Source organism: Geotrypetes seraphini, chromosome 16, assembly GCF_902459505.1.
Source record: "Geotrypetes seraphini chromosome 16, aGeoSer1.1, whole genome shotgun sequence".
NCBI lineage: Eukaryota > Metazoa > Chordata > Amphibia > Gymnophiona > Dermophiidae > Geotrypetes > Geotrypetes seraphini.
This window is the reverse complement of record NC_047099.1, coordinates 32,123,028-32,146,306: the sequence shown is the minus strand read 5'-3', so window position 1 is coordinate 32,146,306 and position 23,279 is coordinate 32,123,028. Positions and strand designations below refer to the sequence as shown.

Sequence of the window (23,279 nt, the reverse complement as noted above, 5' to 3'; positions counted from 1 at the left end):
CTGCTTTTCATGAGCCAGTCCATGGGAAACTCCTTTCAGCTCATCCCTTGGTCTCCAGATTCATGCGAGGTCTTTTCAATGTGAAACCACCTCTTAAAGCACCTCCTGTGATCTGGGATCTTAATGTGGTTCTCTCAGCTTTAATGAAGCCTCTGTTTGAACCTTTGGCCACGGCTTCTTTCAAATTTCTCACTTGGAAGGTTCTCTTCCTGATTGCTCTCACCTCTGCCAGGAGGGTCAGTGAGCTCCATGCACTAGTAGCAGACCCACCTTTTACCGTCTTTCATCATGACAAGGTGGTTCTGCGTACACATCCAAAGTTTCTCCCTAAGGTTGTCTCTGAATTCCATCTCAACCAATCTATTGTTCTGCCTGTCTTCTTTCCGAAACCTCACTCTCATTCTGGAGAACAGGCTCTGCATACTTTGGACTGTAAGCGGGCTTTAGCTTACTATTTAGACCGTACTAAGCCCCACAGATCATTCCCTCAACTCTTTCTGTCCTTTGATCCGAATAAATTGGGACATCCTGTTTCTAAACGTACGCTGTCTAATTGGCTCGCAGCGTGCATTTCTTTCTGTTATGCTCAGACTGGACTGACACTGGAAGGTTCTGTCACAGCCCATAGAGTTTGAGCCATGGCAGCATCTGTGGCTTTCCTCCGTTCCACGCCTATTGAGGAAATCTGCAAGGCTGCTACTTGGTCCTCAGTTCATACTTTTACATCTCACTATTGTCTGGACGCATTCTCCAGACGGGATGGTCACTTCGGCCAATCTGTTTTGCAAAATTTGTTTTCCTAATGGCCAACCTTCCCACCATCCCTCTTTTTGTTAGCTTGGAGGTCACCCATCAGTCAAGAATATGCTGCCTGCTTGTCCTGGGATAAAGCACAGTTACTTACCGTAACAGGTGTTATCCAGGGATAGCAGGCAGATATTCTTGCGTCCCACCCACCTCCCCGGGTTGGCTTCTTAGCTGGCTTATCCTAACTGGGGACTGCGCGCCTCCGTCGGATGGGAAGGCACTCGCGCGTGCGCGGTGCAGCCTGCTAGAACTTTCCAAGTTCTTAGAGTGCAATCACTCTAAAATTGTCCGTACCGGGGCTCCGTCGGTGCCGTCACCCATCAGTCAAGAATATCTGCCTGCTGTCCCTGGGTAACACCTGTTACGGTAAGTAACTGTGCTATTTTGTCAGTACATGGGATGCAAGTGGGTTACAATACAAGTGGTTTACTATCAAGGTGCATTTTGTCAGTGTAAGGGATACAGGTGGGTTACCATAAAGATACATTTAGTCAGTAAATGGGTTACAATAAATCTGCTGTCATCTACTATGGTACTATGTTAATTCTTTTGTAGAGCTTCTTTTTCCATTTCAATATTACTCTCCCATATATCATTAAACTTTGCCCATTGATTTGTTAAAAGGGCCAAAAATCTATATTTTTCACACACTATTTCTAAACATTCCCTCATATCTCTTAATGTAGGTACATTTAACATACGCCATTGCTGAGCTAGGGCCAATCTAGCAGCTATAAAGTCTAAGTCCAAAAGTTTAGATTGAGAGAATGTTAAACCTTCTATTATTACTCCCAACAATGCCCTTTCAGCATTCAGCTTAAGTGGAGTCTGAATAAATCTGCTTGAACTATATATATATAATGTACCCCTTTCATCACATCCTTTCCAACAAGTAGCATCACTCTGCTTGATACATTTACTAATTAAAATCGGGGTAGTGTACCAACGTACTAGGAGTTTAATAGTATTTTCCACCAAAGAGGTAGCCCTAGTTGTCTGAAAAATATGTGATACAATTACTCCCCACTCATCTATGGACCATTCCTTCCCCAGGTCTTTTTCCCATGCTTTCATATATGAAGTTTTGATTACTTTATCTTCATTTATAATTTTATATAACCAGGAGACACACCCTTTTACTACTGGTTCTTCTATCCCTTTTTCAAATTCAGATTTTCTTAAGATTCCATTATTCTCCCCCTTATATGTCAATATGTAGTTTTTATCTGTAGATAAGGGAAAAGATCTCTCGCTTCTAGTTGATATTGATCCTTAATATCTGTAAAAAAATTTTACTTTCCCTTCTTCTACTAGTTGACCAAAACATGTTAACCCTTTTGCCTCCCACTTCTTAAAAATTTCCCCCTCCCTACCTGGTATAAAATCTTGTGCATATAATATAGGGGAGAAAAAAATATTTTTCTCTACCTAAAAGCTTTTTCCTAACACTTTCCCAAGTTTCCAGAGAACATTTACTAAAGGGATTATTTATATTTATTAAATCTTTTTCTCCCACCCATGGTAAGTATTTTAAATCTCTTATACCTTCTCTCCCATCTAACATTGCTTGTTCTACCTTTACCCAAAGCTTAGAAGGAGATGAATGCCATTCAACTATTGCTCTCAACTGTGCTGCTTTATAATAATTCTCCAGAGAAAGTAAACCTAGTCCTCCTTCCGCCTTAGACTTGAACATTGCCTGCCTTCCAATCCTTGGACACTTTCCTCCTCATATAAATCTCAATATCATATTATTCCATTTTTGAAAAAACTGTTTTGGGATTTCTATCGGTAGTACTTGGAATAGAAAAAGAAATCTAGGAAGAATCATCATCTTTACTACTTCCATACATCCTAACCATCAGATGAACAACTTATTCCACCTATCTAAGTCTTTCTGAATGTCCCATTACCAATGGTATATGGTTTTGCTTGAACAAAAGTATCCAATCTGCTCCCAAAGTTATTCCCAGATAACAAATGAAACCCTTTACCCATCTCAGGGTACTGATCTCTGCAATTCCATAATCCTCTCTGTTGATGCTGATATGTTTTTCACTTCCGTCTTATTTAAATTAGCTTTGAACCCTGATAATTGGCCATATTCACCCATAATCTCTTTAAGAGTAGTTAAAGTCTTCTCAGATGCCTCAACAATAGCTAGTATGTCATCTGCAAACAAAGACAACTTTTGCTCTTCACCCGCCACCCTCAGGCCTTTACCTGTTGAGATTGTCTAATTTTCTGTGCTAAGAGCTCAATAACTAGTGCAAAAATCAAGGGGGGGCAACCGTGTCTTGTCCCTCTTTGAGTTAGAATGTAGTGAAGTAAAATCCATTCATTTTAACGTATGCTAATTAGCTATTATATAATGTAAATATTCAATCCCTATACTTTTTCCCAAGGCCAATGTGCCCCAAGACTGCATCCATAAACCTCCATTCAACTCGGTCTAATGCTTTTTCAGCATCGACCGAGACTGCCACCCATCCTGTTCTTTCCCTTTTAGCCCTCCATACCAAATCTAGCACTTTTCTAATCCCATCAGATGCCTGTCTCCTGGTAATAAAACTTACCTGATTTGGGTGGTTAAGTGACAGCATATATGATGACAGCCTATTAGCGAGGACTGTAGCCATGATTTTTGTATCTATTCCCAACAAGGAAATGGGTCTGTAGCTAGCACAATATGTGTTATCTTTTCCTGTTTTAGATATTATTGTGATTCCCGTTAGTCTCATAAAATATGGCAGTTGTTCTCTGTCTTTTAAGTTGTTAAATAATTTTACTAATAGGGGAGTTTTTATAAAACATTCCTATGAATCCATCCATTCCTGGAGACTTACCCGATTTAATACGATGTATTACTCCTCGAATCTCATCTTCAGTTATATCTTCATCCAGTTTTTGGGCCTCCGAATCTTGAAGCTTATTTAATTCTAACTGAGACATATTGTGACAAGGATATTTCCTGTCCCTGACATTCTGATGTATATAATTTCTTATAAAATTCCACAAACCTATCATGGATCTCCTTCTCTTTTGCTAGGAGATCACCAAGTTCAGATCGTATGCCCGTAATATTACCTTGCAGATGTTGTACTTTAATACGATGTGCTAATAATTTCCCTGCTTGATTCCCAGATTCATAATGTTTAAGTCTAAGGCGGTCTATATTGAATTGAATGGCTTCATCTTCCATTATTCCTAGAGTCATATGGATCTCTTTTATTTGGGTCCTAATCTGTTCCCCACCAAAACCCTTTTTATGTTGTATTACTAATCCCATCAATTTTTCTCAATCTTTTTTCCTCCTTTTCCAGGGACTTTTTCTTATAGGAAGCTATAGAAATCAACTCTCCCCTTAAAACAGTTTTTAAAGATTCCCAAATCGTAATGGGTGAGTAATGATCAGTACTATTATTATCCCAAAAAATTTCTGATAGACTGTTCTATTTTCGGGATTACTTAGGATCTTTTAATAGAGTATCATTTAATTTCCAATATCATATCCCTATTTTAGTATATCCCCATGTTAAGTCCACCCATATTGGGACATGATCTTCCTAACTAGTTTCATCTATTTTTTGCATCTATTAACTTACCTCCTAAGAATTTATCCACCCAAACCATATCAATATGGGAGTACACTTTATGTGGGGAAGAATAATAGGTATAGTCTCTTCCTAACATATGTATGTTCCGCCAACCATTCAATAAATTTAATACTTCCAGAAATCTTTTTAGTTGTTTCCTATCTTTTTTTGCTCTATCACTTTTAGTACTCGTAGTATCCCAACGAGGGTCCGAGACGGATTAAAATCCCTTCCTACTAATAGTAATCCTTCCTAATTTTTTAAGATTATACTCAAGAGGTCTTCAAAAAATTTCCCTTGGTTGAGATTAGGAGCATAAAGGTTCACCAAGGTCACCTTTTCTCCATTCAATTCCCCCACCCAAATGATCCATCTCCCTTCATCATCCCTCCATTCATCCTTTGTCAGGACTTTCAATTTTTTTTTTCAAATAGTATCCCCACCCCTGTTTTCTTTTTCTCCTTTTTATTAGAAGCCCAAACTCTCAACGGATAGTCTTTAAAATGGACCATCTCTTCCTGTTTTTGTAAATGTGTTTCTTGTATAAAGCATATATCAAGTTTCAACCTTTTCATCTCATTTAAAATAGAGAGTTGCACGGGAACGGGGATGACGGGGATCCCGCGGGTTCCCCCTTTGGGTCACGGGGATCCCGTGGGGACGCCCCCCCTAGGGTCGCGGGGATCCCTTGGGGACGCCTCCGAGGGTTGTGGGGTTTCTGCGGGGTTGGATCGCAGTGCACTCGAGCCGCGAGGGTAGTCTCCTTCTCCTTACCTGCCCTGTCGCAGCACACAGCCGAATGGAAATCTTCCCGATGTCAGCGCTGACGTCGGAGGGAGGGCTTAAGCAAAGCCCTCCCTTCCTCCGACGTCAGCGCTGACATCAGGAAGACTTCCGGTCGGCTGTGTGCGGCAGGGCAGGTAGAGAGAAGGCAATGGCGTACGAAAGAGGGGGGAGGGGGCGGTCCGCCCCGGAGAATGTGCACAGCCGGTCAGGTCCCCCGATCGACCGACAACAGGCCGGCCGACAAATCTCCCTGCCCTGTAGCCGCGAATCTAAATTACCTCTTACAGCAGTTTCACTACTCTAGCTGCTGTAAGAAGGTAATTTAGATTCGCGGCTACAGGACAGGGAGATTTGTCCGACCGGGCCTGTTCTGTTGTCGGTCGGGTGCAAAAGCGCCACAAAGGTGGAGGCAGGGAGGGAGGAAAGGTGGAGTGGAGAAGAAAAGACGCTTAAGGGGGGAGAAGGCCGCTGAAAGCACTGGGGAAGACAAAGGGGTGGAAAAGAACGCTGAAAGGACATGGGGTAAACGGGAGGAAGGGGGGGGAAGGACCCTGAAAGCACTGGGGAAGACAAAGGGGTGGAGAATGCCACTGAAAGGACATGGGGAAAACAGGGGTGGAGAAGGTCGCTGAAAGGACATGGGGAAGACAGAGGGGGGGAGAAGACCGCTGAAAGGACATGGGGAAGGCAGAGGGGGGAGAAGGATGCTGCCTGACAGGACATGGGGAAGATGGTGGGGGAGAAGGACACTGAAAGGAAATGGGGAAGAGGGAATGGGAAGAAGACAGAGGTGCCAGACTATGGGGGGAGCGGAGGGAAAAAGATGGGTGCCAGACCAATTTGGGAGGGGGGAGAAAGGGAGAGGCACAGTAACAGAGCAAATGGAAGACACAGAGAGAAGAGAGGCAGTGGATGGAAGGAATTGAATGAGAACATGAAGAAAGCAGAAACCAGGCAATAAAGGTAGGAAAAAAATTCTTTTTTTTTTTTTTTTTTGCTTAAGGATAAAGTAGTATATTAGTTGTGTTGATAAAAATTTATAAACATTAGAGGCTCTGGTAGAAACCCTTTTACAAAGTATGTATTCTTCCCAATTAATATTTCCAAATTAATAAAGTCTTTTTGCTTATTTTTAAATGGGTTTCTACCAGAGCCTTTAATTCAGTAGCATAATTAAATGAAATAACTATTTCTGTAGTTTATAGGGACAGGCGGGGATGGGCGGGGACGGAGGGGATTCCTCACGGGGACGTGTGGGGACGGAGGGATTCCTCGCGGGGACGGGTGGGAGTCCTCATGGGGATGGGTGGGACTTTGGCGGGGACGGGTGGGATTTCTGTCCCTGCGCAACTCTCTAATTTAAAAGCAACTGGCGTTTTTGAGGTGTATTAAGTCCATTCACATTTAGACTTCCTAGTCTTATCTTACTTTCATACATTCTTTCAAACTCGTTTCAATTTTTTCTAACTTTCCTAGCCTTACAGATCTTATAATTTTTTCCCCATGTCTCCTTATCTCCCCCCAGTACCCCCTTTGCCCCAACCCCATCCAATCATTTCAAAAAAGAAAACTAATGTACCCTTCTCCCCTTCCCTTTTCATCTCCTCCATTCCCCTTACCCCTCTAAATCTCTCTCGCCGTCTGTCCCTGGTTCCAGATCCAGTCACAAGTCGGTAAGACTGAGTGCCAGATCCATTTCCAGACATCAGAGTTGAAGAAAGTTAACCTTGACCCGGTTCTCCACAACTTTTTCTGTAATCTACCCACTTACAACATCTTATCTTTATTTTATCTAACAATTATTTAAAAAAAAATATTAATATCAGCAATTCTTCTCATTGTCTCAGTAATCTCTTTTTTTGTTCTACTCTGTGCCATCTCTGACTTGGCGGTTCAGTAGATGAAGGTTGTGATGGTCCCTTTTGCTGTTTTTCTCCCTCGGTAGTCCAAAGTTTGGCTTGTATAAGTAGCTGTTGGGCTTCTAATGCTGATGCAACTTTATGTTGCTTGCCTTCTAGCATAAAAGAAATCCCAAATGGATAATGCCATATAGCGAATATTATTCTGTTGCAAACATCTAGTTAGTTCACGACAATCTCGATGTCGTTTCAAAGTCGCTGAAGAGATATCTTCAAACAGTTCCACTTTTATGTTGTTCCACATCAAATGGCCAATTTTCCAAGCTGCTTGTAGGACTCTTTCTTTCTGTGGATATCTTAGGAAGCATACTATTATGACCCTTGGCCTCTCCGATTTGTGTGGGCCCAGAGCTCAGTGTATCTGTTCGAATTCTATAGCTGGAAGTTCTGCATCTGGGTTTTCTGCTTGTAAAATCATATGGCATATAGATTGTATGAAGGCTATTGGGTCTTTAAGGTCTTCCGATTCAGGGATTCCACAGAATCTCAAGTTGTTTCGCCTTGCCCTATTTTCTCCATCTTCGACTTTGAGGAATAAATCTAATTGTTTGCAATGTTGTTGAATTTCCGTTATCTCCTGTTTGTCCGAAATAACCCGTTCTTCAAATTCTTGGAGGCTCTGGCTCATATCATCCATTTTTTTATGTATGCCATCAATATTTATTTTAATATCTGAAGTAAAGACTGCTAATGAAAGTTTAATATCGGCCATCCATTGTTGTAAGTCCCTCTTACTGGCCAATGCTGAATCTGATGATGGAGATTCTAATGTCTCTAAAGTTTCTTTTCCAAGTATAGTTGCCTTCTCTTCTTCCTGTGCTGAGTTTTGTTCTGGAGCTGGCACTTTTGTTACATCTTCTGCGCAGTAAGCAAACATTTTGAGATCAGGTCTGTTTTTTTTATTAGCCATATTTCCAGAGTTCATACAATCCAAATGCCTAAATAGTCTAAGAAAAAAATGTTTTTGTGTTTTTTTTAAAAACAGCTAGAATGCAATTTATATTTAGATATAAAGTCTCAAAAACAGTTATAAGGCCTCACCACTGCCAGGAAACCATCAGGGAACTCTACCAATAAAACCTCAGCTACAGTCCTTATCTAGCTCAGCTGCTTGCTACCTCAGATCGGTCTCACCTTCAGATCCCAAGCCCCACCTTTGTGCTTTTACCACTCCAAGGCTCGAGCGATGCCTCCTCTTCCACTCTCCTTTCAACAGCAAGTCAGCCCCTGACTCTCATTGCAAGAGAGGCACTTCAAAGTCCACTTATCTGTATCAGGAGCCACCTGCTGCCATACTGCAGGCCAGCCGCCGGCTCTCTCCACTGTCTGCTGGTTCACAGCGGGACGTCCCCTCCAAGCCACGTCCCTGCTCCCGTGTTGCTCCCAGAGAAGGCACCCTGCAGTCCACACTCATGTGGCAGGAGCGCTGCTGGGTAAGGAGCACCGTCCTCTCTGGTAGGGCCAACAGCCTCATCTGTAGCTCGCGCTCCTGTAACGAGCACCGCTTCCAGTGCCCAGACTGCACATCCGCCTCCACACCCAGCAGAGCATGGCAGCATCTGTTGACAAGGGGAGCCTTCCCCAACCGCTCAGGCACTCGTGGTGAAAATGCCACTGAAGCGTTCCGCTTCACTCGAAACAGGTAAGCAGGAAAACACTGCTTAACGGGGCACTCACAAAATTTCTCTGTTGTAATATGGTGTCCGTGTCAATCCTGTACATTACTTTCTTTCTTTCGAAGGTGGTTTCTGATTTCCAGGTTGCCCAGGCGGTTCGAGTTCCTGTGTTTCACTTCATGGGATTGTTGCAAAAGGATCAAATCTTCTGCAGCTTGGTCATCAGGAGATTCTTGCTCCACTATTTGAAGAAGACTAATGGCTTTTGGCTATCTGATCATCTCTTTGTCCTGACTAATTTGTTTTGGCTACGTAGGCCGGCTTCTAGGTCCTCGCTCACCCGTTGGATTCGCATGGCTATTTCTGCGACTTGCAGCCGCCAGTTTCTCTTAAGGTCCATTCAACTAGAAATGTTGCTTCCTCGAGCATTTCATCCAGCTGAAATTTGCAGGGCGGCTGGTTGGTCCTTTTCTTCATACCTTTACTTGGTTTTACTGAGTGGATGTGGCTGGCGGCTCACTCTGATGCCGCTTTTGGGATCTCAGTGTTGTGAGCAGGCTCTTTCTCTCCATAAACATTGCCATTGCTTTTGTACATTGCCCAGAGTATGGAATCTGGAAGGGACGTAATAGAAAGGAAGATTAAGTTTTTGCCTTCGATAATCTTCTTTCTGTTAGTCCCTGTAGGATTCCATACGACCCACTTTCTCTGTGTAAGCTCTGTTGTTTCGGAATCGCCTGCTTTCTTTCTGCCTTGATTATTCTCCTTGCAGGCTTCAGGATCTACCATCAAGTCAACAGATCCTGGGGCAGTTTCTGTGAGTATGCATCTTGCCCATGGTTGTTTCATGTGGGTGCTAGTTGCACACAGCAGGTTAGTTCTACATTGTTCCTCAATGTATTTCTATGCTGCATATTGCCTGTCTGTTACTTGATTTTATATTTTGCAGTGCTGTTCATAACAGGAATTGTTTATGTTGCCCCCTTCTTTGTCATGGATTGGTTCTGGTATGGTTGCTTGGCATTGGGACTGAACTGTAGGGGGCTCTGACTCACTCTTTAATGTAGGAAGAGCACATGCTCAGAAAACTGTTTGGATTTCTGCAACTCCCAGATTGCGGGAAGGGATTGAACACCTATCTAGAGTATGGAATCCTACAGGGACTAACTGAAAGAAGATTATCGAAGGTAAAAACCTAATCTTCCATTTCTCTTTTTGTCTTTCAGGTCATTAAAAAAACAAAGAGAGGGTCATTAAAAAAACAAAGAGAGGGTTGAAAAGCAAAATAAAAATGGCTGCTGAGACCCTTAACTTTGGGCCAGAATGGTAATACACTCTCCTGCATTTCTTTTTTGAAAGAGAACGCCAAAACTCAATTTCTTTTTATTATGTTTTGCTTGATACTAGTCGGTTCACATTCTCTATTTCTGTCTCCCCATTCTTTGCAGGCTACGTGCACTATCCAGTGGTGGGAGCATTACATCTCCCCCTCCCTCTCCTGCCATGCCAAAGTATAAACTTGCTGAGTATCGATATGGAAGAGAGGAAATGTTAGCACTTTATGTCAAAGATAACAAGGTAATGTGAACGGATGTTTTCTGTGTCTTTTTAAAATTATTTTTAAAAATTGTATATGTGGTAAATGCCTGTCTTGTCTCAAGTTGTGATCCTTCATATCCTGATTCTCTATCTCCTTCTGTTCAGTGATTGGCCTTTTTGTAATAGATCTTAATCTGTGGTTCTTAAGTTAATGTGGTTTTCTGGAGAAAAGCAAGTTAATTTACATTCAACAGTTGGTAATGAAAACAAGCCTTAAGTGGGAGTTGTTGCAAGAACCTACGGTGAAAAGCCCTGCTTTGTGGCTTAGCAGAATGAGTAGTATTGTGAATGTTTACTGAGAGATCTTAAAAATTTTCTACCCCTACTCAACTTTATACTTTTGTTGCATAGTAATTGGAGCTATTCCAGGTTTTGCTTTCAGTGGAATTCTCTCATACCTGAACAGATCAGAAGATTTAAGCTACTGTATATACTCAAATTGAAACAGAGATAACATTCCACCCGCCCCCTCCTTTTTTTTAAGGAAGTCCTGCGCTGCTTCTCCATGGGAGGGAAGAGGGCACGTAGTGATTCTATCGCAAGGAGGATGTGCATTGATTCTACTAGAGCAGGGGTAGGCAATTCCGGTCCTCGAGAGCCAGAGCCAGGTCAGGTTTTCAGGATATTCAGAATAAATATGTATGAGATGGGATTCGCGTGCACTGCCTCCTTGAGATGCAGATCTATCTCATACATATTTATTGTGGATATCCTGAAAACCTGACCTGGCTCAGGCTCTCAAGGACTGGAATTGCCTACCCCTGTACTAGAGGGAGAGGCGCATGCATTGTTTCTACAGGAGGGAGAGAATATAGGTACATGCATTGTTTCTACAGCCAGCTGACAGCTGAGACAGGACCCGACAACCTCAACTCGGAAGAGGGAGGGATCGCTCCCATCCCAGCTTGGTTCACCACACCAGTGGACCGCCAGGATTTAAGGTGTACCCGAATATAAACAGAGACCGCCAATTTTGGCCATTTTTTTGGCTCAAAAATCTCGGTTTATATTTGAGTATATAGAGTATGTTTATCCCAGGACTATCAGGCAGTATATTCTCACATATGCGTGACATCATCCATAGAGCTTGGTACAGACAATGCAAAAGTGTACTATCACTTTAAAGTTTTTGAAGGCCTAGAGACTGCCCAGTGCCGTCCTGCCCGATAGCAGCTCGTGGGACAATCGATTCTCAGTTTTCTGCAGAACCGAAGAGCTGTGTTAGTTTAAGAGTCAGTCAAAACTCATGAAAAACCTTGATTTTCCTTAGCAACAACAGCAGATGAATCCAGAGACCAGTGGGATAGCACACATCTACCAGCAGGTGGAGATAGAGAAACTGATTAACTAAGGTGGTCTTATTGGCTGGCACCCCTCCTGTGTCTTCAGTATGCTCTATTTCCCAGCAGGTGATGGTCACTATTCAACTAGCTCCTGGATTCTGGCTGTGCCTGGATAATTAATTTTCTTCTGTTGAGAATTTTTCTCTTCAGTAAGACAGGGGTGTCTGGCTGAACGGTGCCGGCTTTGGGAGTTACACATATACACCCTCCCCTCCAGTGGATTGAGGGGTATTGATGATTCTCTCACTTTTTTTTCTTCTTTCCCAGTTAAAAAAAAGAAAAAAAAAAAAAAAAAAAAAGGCAGTATCCAAGTCCATATTTCCAACTTGATCCCTATCCACATTACTGTGCTAGACCTATTTTCTGCTTTGAGCCACGACACAGGAAGGTCTCAGGGTGGCGGAGGCTATGTGGCAGTTTGAATGATCCATAAAGTTCTCATTTGAGATTGAAGCCTTGTCTTATAGGCATCACGATGCAGATTTTATTCCATGGGATGAGGTAGGCAGCTTCTAGTTTGTGTCTAGTGCACCTTCCCTTGAAGGGCAGTTGGTTTTTAAGAAGATTTTCAGGAGTTCTTTTAAGTCCTCCCCGTCACGGTGTTATTTTCATAATTCCAAGATGTATAGTCCAGATTCACCGTCTTATAGTCCTTTTTATGTTCTGTTTTCCAATGCAAATCTGGCATTTTCGCAGAAGATTTCTTTTCATCTGTCCAGAAATTGCAACTCGCATCCTGCACGTACCCAGACCTCCCGTGCTTTACTCTGAAGCGGTCTTGTCTCCCTCTGCCAACTCCTTAGGTGTATGTCTGTCAGGCTTTCGCGCGGGAGAGAGGACATGATGATGTCTGATCTTCCAGCTTTGGACGTTATTCAGGGTAATTGCAACTTTGAATTCTCCTCTCCCATTCCAGATTCGTTCTTGGGGGTCACCGTGTTTTGAGCAGCCGAAGTTGACGTTTGTGCGACTCTCTCTTCAAGTGTTACTGGAATTCAGGGCATTAGTTCCAGTTCCTCCAGAGCGAAGGGAAAAGGAAAGTTATTCCATTTACTTTATAGTGCCAAAAAAAAAAAAAAAAGGAGGCATCAGTCAGATCGGAGCTGGATCTCATACGGATCAATTAGCTTCTCAAAGTCAGTAATTTCTGCAGGGAAGCGGTGAGAGTCGTTACAGCGTTTCATCCGGAGGAGTTCCTTACAGAGCTCAGTCTCAAAGGCGATTGTTTCCATATTTCCAAATGGACACTGCATTGGTGATATTTTGCTTTTCCTCCTGGGCCGCCACTTTCAGTTTCAACAGATGCCATTTGACCTCGCCATGGCTCCACAAACATTTTCAAAGGTGATGGTAGTACTGGTGGAGTTTTGTCACAAAGATTCAGGTACATTTTTTTCTTCATTGAACAATTGATTCGTAGTCTTCCAGATAGAACAGTTTGATGGTGGCCGAAACGGGTCATTTCTCTTAATCCACCTCATTCATTGGACTATCTGGGGGTGTTTGACACCTGTGTGAGCAATGTGTTTCTTCCTAGAGTCCGGAGCGACAAGTTACTGTCTTTGATCCCCTTCTTCTTCTTCAGTCACCAGGACTGAGAGTATGGGATTATATACCAGGTCTAGTGTCCATGCTGGCGACTCTAAAGGATGGTCTTGGGCTTGCTTTCATGTGCGATCGCTGCAGTAGTTACTTCTGTTCTGGTGCTTTAAGGCATTTCAAGGCTGCAATCGTAGTCTCCTGTAGACTTCTCAAGCATCGCTCAGCATATGTGGGTAGCTCAGCAAGTTTTATCTGTTCACAGGCATGCCACGGACATCACTGGACAGACTCATACTCACCAAGCATGCCAGTCTGTTGGGTTATGGGGTTGAGTGCCTTCAATCCTCAGCACAAGAAATCTGGTTTATGGAGGACATTCAGTTTTCATTCAATCTTCTGAGGTTGTAGACAATCAGGCTTGCGCTTTAGGCGTTTTAGACCATGATTCCAGACTGGCCGATGAGGATCTTTACTGACAGTCACGCCGGTAGCATTTCTCAACAGTCAGGGAAGTGCACAAAGTCCTCGGTTGTTGAGGGAGGCAAGGGTCTTGCTTCGGTGAGCGGTAGCTCATCTTCTATCGGCGGTTCACATTTGTGGACAAGAGTAATATTTCAAATGAATTATTCAGCATAAATTTTCTACATCCCAAAAATTGGGATATGTCAGTTCTGCTGTTATAGCTCATTGTGTAGAGCTGAGATTTCCTAGGCCTTGGCTTTCTGACCTAATCTCGACATGCAAACTTCCTCAGTTCTTCATCAGTTGCAGAGAGCAGGAGTCAGAGGGAGCAGATGCGTTGGCTATTTACTGGCCTCTGGGTCGTCTTCTTTAAATGTTTTCCCTTGGCCATTGATTGGGTGTGTTACATCTCATGGCTTGCTTTCACGGCAAATTGTTCCTGGTACCTCTGGATTTGTTGCACTGCGTTGGGTATTTGGATCGTAAAGGTTTGTTGGTGAGCGAACTGTTATAATTCCCAATACCTCCGGATTTGCTCGCCCAGGGGTCGATCATCATGGAACTTTGTCTCACTTTGGTTTTATGATCTAAATTGAAAACAAAAAACAAAAAAACGTAAACCCAATCACGGCTAAGGTGTAAGGGTCATTTTTCTTTGATTATGCCCCTCCAGTTGTTTAATTCCCTTCACTGCAAGTTCCAACCATTGAGTGTTATAGGGACCAGGTGTCTCACTCTTTGCTTGCTTCTAAGTCAGCTGTAGTTCGATTCCTCAAAGGAGTACAGCATTTTCGTCAACCTGTTTTAAAAAATTCTGTCCTGACTGGAGTCTTAACTTAGTTCTTGGGAGTTTACAGAGGGTCCCGTTTGAACCTTTATCTAATGAGATGCTAAAGGATGTGACATTGACAATATTATTTCTTGTACCCATACCTTTCACAAGGTGGATTTTCTGACTTGCGGGACTTCTACTGCCGAGCTCCTTTTTTCGATATTACGGATTCTGGGGGGGTCACTGCAGTCAGTACCATCGTTTCTTCCCTAAGGTGGTATCAGTCTTTCATGTCATCCAGTCTCTCTTCCTTCCTGCTTTCCGGGAGGAGAACTGAGGGGCGTACTTCTCTTCATGGTGTTTCCTGGATGTGCGTAGAGTTCTTCTACACTATCTACAGGTTACGAATGACTTTCGACATTCATATCACCTCTTTGTTTTATTCGCAGGACGCAACAAAAGTATGTCTGTGTCCAAAGCTTCCATCACTCGATGGGTCAATGAGACCATTGCTTTTGCTTACTTGATGGCAGAGAAATGATTGCCGGAAGAAGTTCATGCTCATTCAGCCAGAACGATGGTTACTTCCTGGGCTGAGTATAGAGGTTTTTCCTTATAAGAGATTTGTCGTGAGGCTACTTCATCTTAGAAACATAGAAAATGGTGGCAGAAAAGGGCCATAGCCCATCGAGTCTGCCGCTGCCAAGTATCCGCCCTCCTGAATTTACTCCCTTAAAGATCCCACGTGAGCATCCCATTTTCTCTTAAAATCCGTCACGTTGCTGGCCTCAATCACCTGCAGTGGGAGTCTGTTCCACTGATCCACCACTCTTTTGGTGAAGAAGTACTTTCTGGAGTCGCTATGAAACTTCCCTCCCCTGATTTTCAGTGGATGCCCTCTGGTGGTCGAGAGTCCCACGAGACAGAAGATATTATCTTCCAACTCGATGCGACCCGTGATGTACTTAAACGTTTCAATCATGTCTCCCCTCTCTCTTTGTTCCTCAAGTGAGTACAACCGCATTTTTTTTGTCTTTCTTCATATGTTAGATCCTTGAGCCCCAAGACCATCCTGGTGGCCATTCGTTGAACCGACTCGATCCTCAGCATGTCCTTACGGTAGTGTGGTCTCCAGAATTGAACACAGTACTTCAAGTGAGGCCTCACCATGGATCTGTATAACGGCATGATGACTTCAGGACTCCTGCTGACAAAACCTCTACGGATACAACCCATCATTTGTCTTGCCCTGGAGGAAGCTTTCTCCACCTGATTAGCAGCCTTCATGTCATCACTAATGATCACCCCTAGATCACGTTCTGCCGTGGTCGTAACCAAGGTCTCACCATTTAGTGCATAAGTTCTGCGCGGGTTTCTCTTGCCCAGATGCATTACCTTGCATTTTTTAGCATTGAAGCCCAGCTGCCAAGTCGTTGACCATCGTTCTAGAAGTAGTAGGTCCTGTGTCATATGATCAGGTAACAAGCTTTTGCCTACTATGTTGCAAATTTTGGCGTCTTCGGCGAACAGTGATACCTTTCCTCTAAGTCCTTGCGTCATATCTCTTATGAATAAGTTGAATAGAATCGGGCCCAAGACCGAGCTCTGCGATACTCCACTGAGCACGTCCGACGCTTCTGATGGGGTACCGTTCACCACCACTCTCTGTAGTCTGCCACTCAGCCAGTCCCCAACCCATGTAGTTAGAGTGTCTCCCAATCCTGACGATTTCAGCTTGTTCAATAACCTTCGGTGTGGGACTCTATCAAATGCTTTACTGAAGTCCAGATACAGTGGTGCCTCGCATAACGAACGCCTCGCACAGCGAACGCTGCACACAACGAACTTCATGTCTTGATTCATACAACGAACTTCGTTTCACACAACGAAGTCGCCCGAGCTGCTGATGTATTGCATCCTTCCGCGCAGGCATTGCAGGCAGTCGTTAGTCACTGCGCTTAACTGCCCTCTCTCACAGCCCTTCGCCTGGCTCCCTGTGCAGTGGCGGACCGTCGGCTCGCCTCCTTTTATGGAGGGGCCCGGCGCCTACTGCTGATGCGTTGGGGGGGGGGGGGGCGGAGCTACTCTCGCCGCTTCCCCGATGCTAGAAAAAAAAAAAAAAAAAGTTAAGTCCCAGTTTTTGCCGCTGAGACTCTGCCCTCTCTCACTGTATACAGTCGTCCTTTTAAGATAAACTCAATATTTTTTATATATCATGGCTTCTAAAAAAAGCAGGAAGGTGATTTCTGTTGAAATGAAACGGGAAATAATTAGAAGGAGTGAATGTGGGGTAAAACAGGAAGGAACACAAGGAAGAGGGAAGATCTTCGGGCACCGGTATGTCCTGTGCGTTGGTGCTGGTGCCAGATGGGGGTAAGCGAATGTATTTGAGTGGGTGGGTAAGTGGGGGATGTCAGATCGCGGCCCGGGGTGGGGAGGGCGACGTGAGCGGGGGGAGATGCCAGATCGTAATTATGCTCGTAAACCAAGGTAGGGGTGTGTGTGATTTTATTGTCTAATCCATAGTTTTCGGGCTCGCTGACATGAATACTCAGCATAACTCTGAAACGCATGGAGAGATTTCAACCAAACTTGGTATACATATGACTTACTATCTGGGAAAAAATACTGTGGGGGTGGGAAGGGGCGATGTACAAAGTATCGAAGATATTAGTGTCTAATCTATAGTTTTTGGGCTCGCTAAGATTAATACTGACACTCCCAATGCCGTTTAAATCCAAGTTCAGCCCCATACAGAAGGGCATTCTTGCTGCTAAAAATGAAGATGTCCACAATATAAACAATCAAATACTTCCCGTTTTACCAGGCATAATCACTGAATACAAGTCTATCGATTCCAGAATATTGGTTATGGGACTCCCCCCCCCTTTATATGCTTAATACAATTAGCACAATCAGACACAGCATCCCTTCAAAGTGGTGTCTTCTCCCGTTCCTCATTATCAAGGTCACCAGCGCCTTGATACCCTACAGCGTCATCTGTACCAGTGACTTCCACGGTACCGGTGTCCTCTCTTCAGGACCATATATGAGACATCTTACAGAAGGAGTTGGCTGCCATGATGACCACACAAGCTCCTCAAACCTTGGCTATGGCACAACAGGTACCAGTCGATCTGTGTTCTAAGCGATCCTCGAGGATAAGGTCTTATATGCCCCACTGCTAAGGTTTGAGGTCTTGGAGAGCATCATCTCGACGATGAAGCTTTTCACACTCTACATTGGATCAGTGTCGTAGAAGATTTCAGGAGTATTTCTCAATGTTCCCTTTGACATCATAGTACATGCTCCTCTTGCTTCGACCACCTCAGCATCAGGTATCCCATAGATCTTTTCTCCACTACATCATATTGAAGATTCCAGTGCAATAATGAGACATGCTAGACAAGTGGGTTATCTCCCAGTGGCTGTGAGCCACCTGGAGAAGGAATCCGCTCCAGATTTTTTCTCTGACCTTCATGTAATTTACTGAGAGCTCTACTGCCACCTGTAGTTTTCCCTTTCTGCATGCAAGCCTGAAGGAGTGTTTCTGTTCTGCTCTCCCTTTTAACTTAGTTTCTTAAGTGTTTTTTTTCATCCCTTTTTGGGGTTTGCTTTCTGCTCGGAGCATTTCTTTAGCTCTGTCTGTATAGAAAACATGCAGACTCCAAAATAGCTGACAGACCGATCCCTGATAGTACCTGTTGACCAGCCTGCATTTGTTTGGAGCTCAGGGCTGTCCCCGATTCTTCCTCACCTGTTTAGCAGGGGTTTCAGCGCATGCTGTTAGGCATTCTTTGGAAGCTTAGTGGTATCTCGCAGGTTGTCGGCTGCATTTTTACCTTTGCCCTTTACCTTAGCTTGTCCATCAGACTGCAGGGGTAGAGGTACGATTAGCACAGAGTCTGGCTGAGGTATTTCCAGCATGAGGCAGTGATTCTCTGATTCTCGCTACTGTAGGAGAACTGAGGCAGGCTGCAGCACATTTTTTAGCACAGGCCACAATGAGTAAGGCTGTCACAGTCTATGAATTGAATTGGGGGGGGGGGGGAATCTGAATTTTGCTGTTTTGGAGGTTTCCGCATGTTTCCCTGTTTTTAGGCTTTGCTAACTATGAAAAATATCACATTTTTGGTGCAAATTTCTTAGTGGCAGCCATCTTGGATTTTTAGTGATCTTTTTTTTTTCTAAAGCTTCCTGCACTTTCAAAACTGCACTTTTTGCCTTAAAACTTTTTCGGATGGGGTCCTTGGGCTCCTGTGCTCCAAATTCAAGCCAAGATTGCTCAAACTTGGCGCTTAAAACCTAGCTTCTCCCATTCTAAGTAGGTGGCAAACAGGGCAGCCTTCTCTGTTTTTGGGGTCCATCAATTATGCCATTTCTGTACAAAAAGATGCATATGCTCCAAGGCCCGAGAAACTCAGGGTTGTCATCTGAGGGTGACTCTTTGTTCCATGGTCAGGAAGCCCTTTCAGATTTGTAAAATTTTTGTGCCTTGCATGTCAGACCAGCTGTATTTCGATGCAGTCCAGCTGCGCCTCAGACTTGTCTGTCAGCAGGTTTGCCTCCATGAGCGAGTCCTGTTAACAGACCTTGCTCTTTGCTATGCTAATGTTGGTGATCAATTTGCTGACCCCTTGTTTTCTGGGGATGCCTTACCTGTGGCTGAGGACCCGATCCAGCATGCCAGTTCTGCGGATCCTTCTTTGGCTTTCCACCCTGGGAACAATCCCATGGTTCTGCATTTATTTAAGTCTGCTGCCTTTCTGAATCTCTCTTTGGAGTCTCTGTATGAGGTTGATTTGAACCCTCAGCCAATTCCTTCTGTCTCCTCTTCTCTCATGGGTGGTGTGAGTGTGCACAGTGTTCCGTGATATCTTGGCTTCTTGGTAGTGGCAGTCTGCTCTTGGTGCAGGAGCTGCTCTTAAAGGGGCTCTCACAGTAGTCAGTGTCATGCCCCATCTATATCTTCTGGCACCTTCAGTGAGCTCCTTGGTTGCGCAGGTTCTTGAGTGCAATTTTCTTTCCAGCGTAGGTGGAATGGTGCTCATGAACATGCAAGACCACTGTGTGCATGTGGTTCTCCATAGACTCTTTGAAGCAGAGGCTCAGTAGCAGTGTCTCAGTAGCAACCTTGTTACTCGTGCTGGTTTGTCCTGGCTGAGCACCTTGGAGAGTGATGAAGTAGAGCTGCCTCCTCAGCTTCTCTTATCTTTTCCTTATGCTCTGTATGTCCTTATATGGTTCCTGGATCAGGTGTCAGCATATTCAATGTCTGCTCGCAAAATTCTCTGGTTCAGACACTGGTCTGGTATATCCTCTTCTACAGCTACTTTTATGAGGCTTCCTTTTAAGGAGCAGTTATTATTTAACTAAGGCCTGGAGAACCTCAAGCACTCTGTTTGGACAGTTCTAGGGCCCTGTCTGACAGCAGACCTCATGAGGCTTTGGACACTCAAATTTTCATGGTTTCCGGCGTTCTCGCCCGTATTCAGTTCCACGACTCAGGGATTTTCCCAGGGTTGTGGGCAGAAGTTCTCTGGCTCCATGAATCTCCAGTCTTCTGCCTCCCGTACTGCTTCCTCTACCAAGAAGTCACATTGAGGCTGGATTTCAGCGTTTCTACAGGCCTGACTTCAGATTTAGTCTGACTAGTGGGTTCTGGACATTATTCAGTCTAGCTACAAGCTGGACTTTGTCCTCTGGCAGTTTAGTGGTGGACTCTTCCGCAAGGCACCTGGTTTAAGCAGTCAGAGTTCGTCACTGTACATAGATTGTTGGATTTCAGACCAAGGACCCCGTGCTGCCCGAAGACTCAAGCTCAACAGATACTCCATATACTTTATCGTGTCAAAGAGAGGCTCTGACGATTGGAGACCAATCCTAGATCTTGTGCATGTGAATGCAATGCTCAAAATTCTGTACTTTTACTTGGAGACGGTGTGGTCTGTCCTAGTGGCGGTGGCCCTGGGAGAGTTCCTTGCCTCTGGATCGTAGAGGCTTCCTTACATATTCCCATTTATCAGGTGCACCGGAAATTCTTCCGGTTTCATGTTCTGGAGGATCATTACTAGTTTTCAGTGCTGCTTTTTGGCCTGGATATGGCATCTCATAACATCACCAAGGTGATGGTGATTATGGCAGCTCACTTGAGGAAGATGGGGTTGCAGATTCTCCCATACTTGGATGATTTGCTGATCAGAGCCCCTCAGCTGAGGGTTGGTTTACGGTAGATCAGGTGATCCAGGTTCTGGAAGGCCTGAGTTGGATTGTGAATTACAGGAAAAGCAATTTGACCCTGACACAGTCCCTGGAATATCTAGGGGTCTTGTTTGACATGGCAGGTGGCTGAATTTATCTTCCAGAGGCACACAGACAGAAGCTGTGCTCTCAGACTTCTTGTTTCATAGTAACATAGTAGATGACGGAAGATACTAACTCTCTCTTGGAAATAACTCCCAAGGCATCAGAAGCACTAAATTTGATGGAGCAATGGATGACTGAATTCAAACTGAAACTTAATTTAAAAAAAACAAAATTTTTTATAGCTTCACCACACCCGCTTGACACCAAAACACCGCTATGCATCAATAACCTTAGTTATCCTATTCAGTCTACTATGAAGGGATTGGATATATCACTAGACCAATGCTTAACCATGAAGGACCAGGTAGACTCCTTAAACAGAAAGGGTTTTTTCTCTCTCTGGAAATTTCGATCCATTAAAGCATATTTTGACATGCCAGCATTTAGAATCCTGGTACAATCCCTCGTACTGAGTCAACTTGATTACTGTAACATCGCCTATTTAGCAGTTTCCCAAAAGAATATGCGACGATTACAATTAGTGCAAAATGCAGCGGTCAAACTGATTTTCGGGCTGAAGAAGTTTGATCATGTGACACTTTACTACCGACAGCTGCATTGGCTGCTGATGGAGGCACGCGTAAAGTTTAAGTTCACTTGTTTCTGCTTTAAAGTACTATATGGTCTAGCCCCTAAATACATAACTGACCTTTTCTCCTTCTCAGCCAACAGACATAAGAGAAGTTCACATTTGAACTTTGTTTCCTTTCCAGTTAGAGGATGTAAACTCAAGACACCATCAACACCTTTTCTCACATCAAGCAGCATTATGGGGTTAAGATCTAGAACAATTGCTTACGCCTACTACTTATGGGGAATTCAGGAAATGCCTAAAAACATATCTGTTCCTGAAATATCTAGACAGCTGACCCGTACAACTCTTTCTCCTCAATAACTGATCCCTTGAGCTGTTAATCATTAGCTTTCACCATGTTAAGTTCAATTTATTTGTACCATCTTTTAATCTTTGTAAACTGCATAAAACTTCACGGTCCTGCGGTGTATAAACTGTTGTTAATATTATTATTATAAAGACTCGAATGGTCCATCCGGTCTGCCAAACCTGAAGCCCTCCCTAGACCATTCTCAACCAAACGGCCATATACAGACCTTTCCTGGACAAAGCAGCTCTGTCGGCTTGGGACTACCTCCAGAGCCTGGGGTTCATGGCAGCCTCCATTGTTCTGGTCACTTGGGTAAGGGTGCATATGTGTCCTCTGCAGTGCATGTTGCTCTCACGCTGGGCTCCACAGTTTGAAGTGTTGTAGGCAAATCTTCCTTGAACTCTGGAGACCCGGGCCAGCATGAATTAGTGACCCTGGCAATCCCTCTCAAAGGCATGACGTTGCGGATTGCATCCTGGGTGGTTGTGACAACAGATGCCAGTCTCTGTGGCTGGGGAGCCCATTGTAACCTTATCCCATTCAGGAGCGTTGGGTGCCCTATCAAAGGAAATAACCAACTGCTTGAATCTGTGAGCCATTTGCTTGGTTCTGGTGAAATTGAAGATGACTGGATGGCCAAGTGGCTCGAGTATTCTCCGACAGTGCAACAGCGGTGCCATATGGGTCATTCCATGTCAAGTGGACCAGGAGCCCACATTCAACCCCCTTGAAATCCAACCAAATTTTTACTGGGGTGTTGTCTAAGGTCTCGAATGAAACTGCAAATTTTTTGGATCTATCTCAATTTGGTCAGGAGCTAGGGGTGGTTGAACAAAAGCAATTGATCCACTCCCATGCCTCATGTGACCTAAAACGCAAACTTTGCTTAAGCACTGCGGCAGAGGGAAACTACCTAGGAATCTGAAATTTTGCAGTTTGGTACAACACCTTGGGGCAAGTTTCTGTGCCAAGTTTGAAATCTTTTGTGAACGTGCTTCCATTTCTACAGACAAGAAAATTAGGCAGAAAAATTCATGAACAAAAATTTTGGGCAAAGTTTGGCTCCATACTGCTGTTGATAGGTAGGTCAGCTGAGGGTACAACTTTACCAGCAGACATGTACCATGAGGTACTTCCAAGATTTACAATATGAGCTTTTACAGTAAAGTGAAGCTGAAGATATGACCTTCCAAAAAAAATATGGCTTTATGTATTTATGCAAATTTTCACTGTTTTTCAGATTCAAATATCTCTAATGTGATGGCTTTTTTATATCATTTGAAAGAGCATGTTTTTTTGCTACAGAAGCTATCCTGTTTCATCTTAGACCCGACCTTTCTTTGATGAGAATTGATGGTTTAAAGATAAGCATTACTTGCTTGCGTCAACATGTTATGTTGAAAGGTCATTGGCATTTCATTGTGAATGTGGAGTGGAACTATATTGATCTGAAAATTCATAACTAAGCTTTGCCAGCCACAAGTACTCCTCTTGTACTATACTCAGCGTTTGACAAATTTACTGGGAACTTTTGCAAGATGACAGTCAAAACATGCATTGGCTTGCACAAACTACTTACTGCGTGCA

The 23,279-nt window shown here is 43.8% G+C and overlaps 1 protein-coding gene across 10 annotated transcripts in view; it reads left to right on the top strand.

Moving 5' to 3' along the window:
* The window catches only part of GIGYF1 (GRB10 interacting GYF protein 1), a 332,123-nt gene that overhangs the window by 69,706 nt on the left and 239,138 nt on the right, over positions 1-23,279 (top strand). For 9 of the 10 annotated variants that reach the window (XM_033924371.1, XM_033924372.1, XM_033924364.1 and 6 more), the window contains exons 2-3: positions 9,951-10,050; positions 10,173-10,302. In XM_033924371.1, coding sequence (XP_033780262.1) covers positions 10,016-10,050; positions 10,173-10,302 — 165 coding nt within the window. In that variant the 5' untranslated portion in view covers positions 9,951-10,015. The remainder of the gene's footprint in view (positions 1-9,950; positions 10,051-10,172; positions 10,303-23,279) is intronic. The other variant, XM_033924367.1, reaches the window with a different exon arrangement.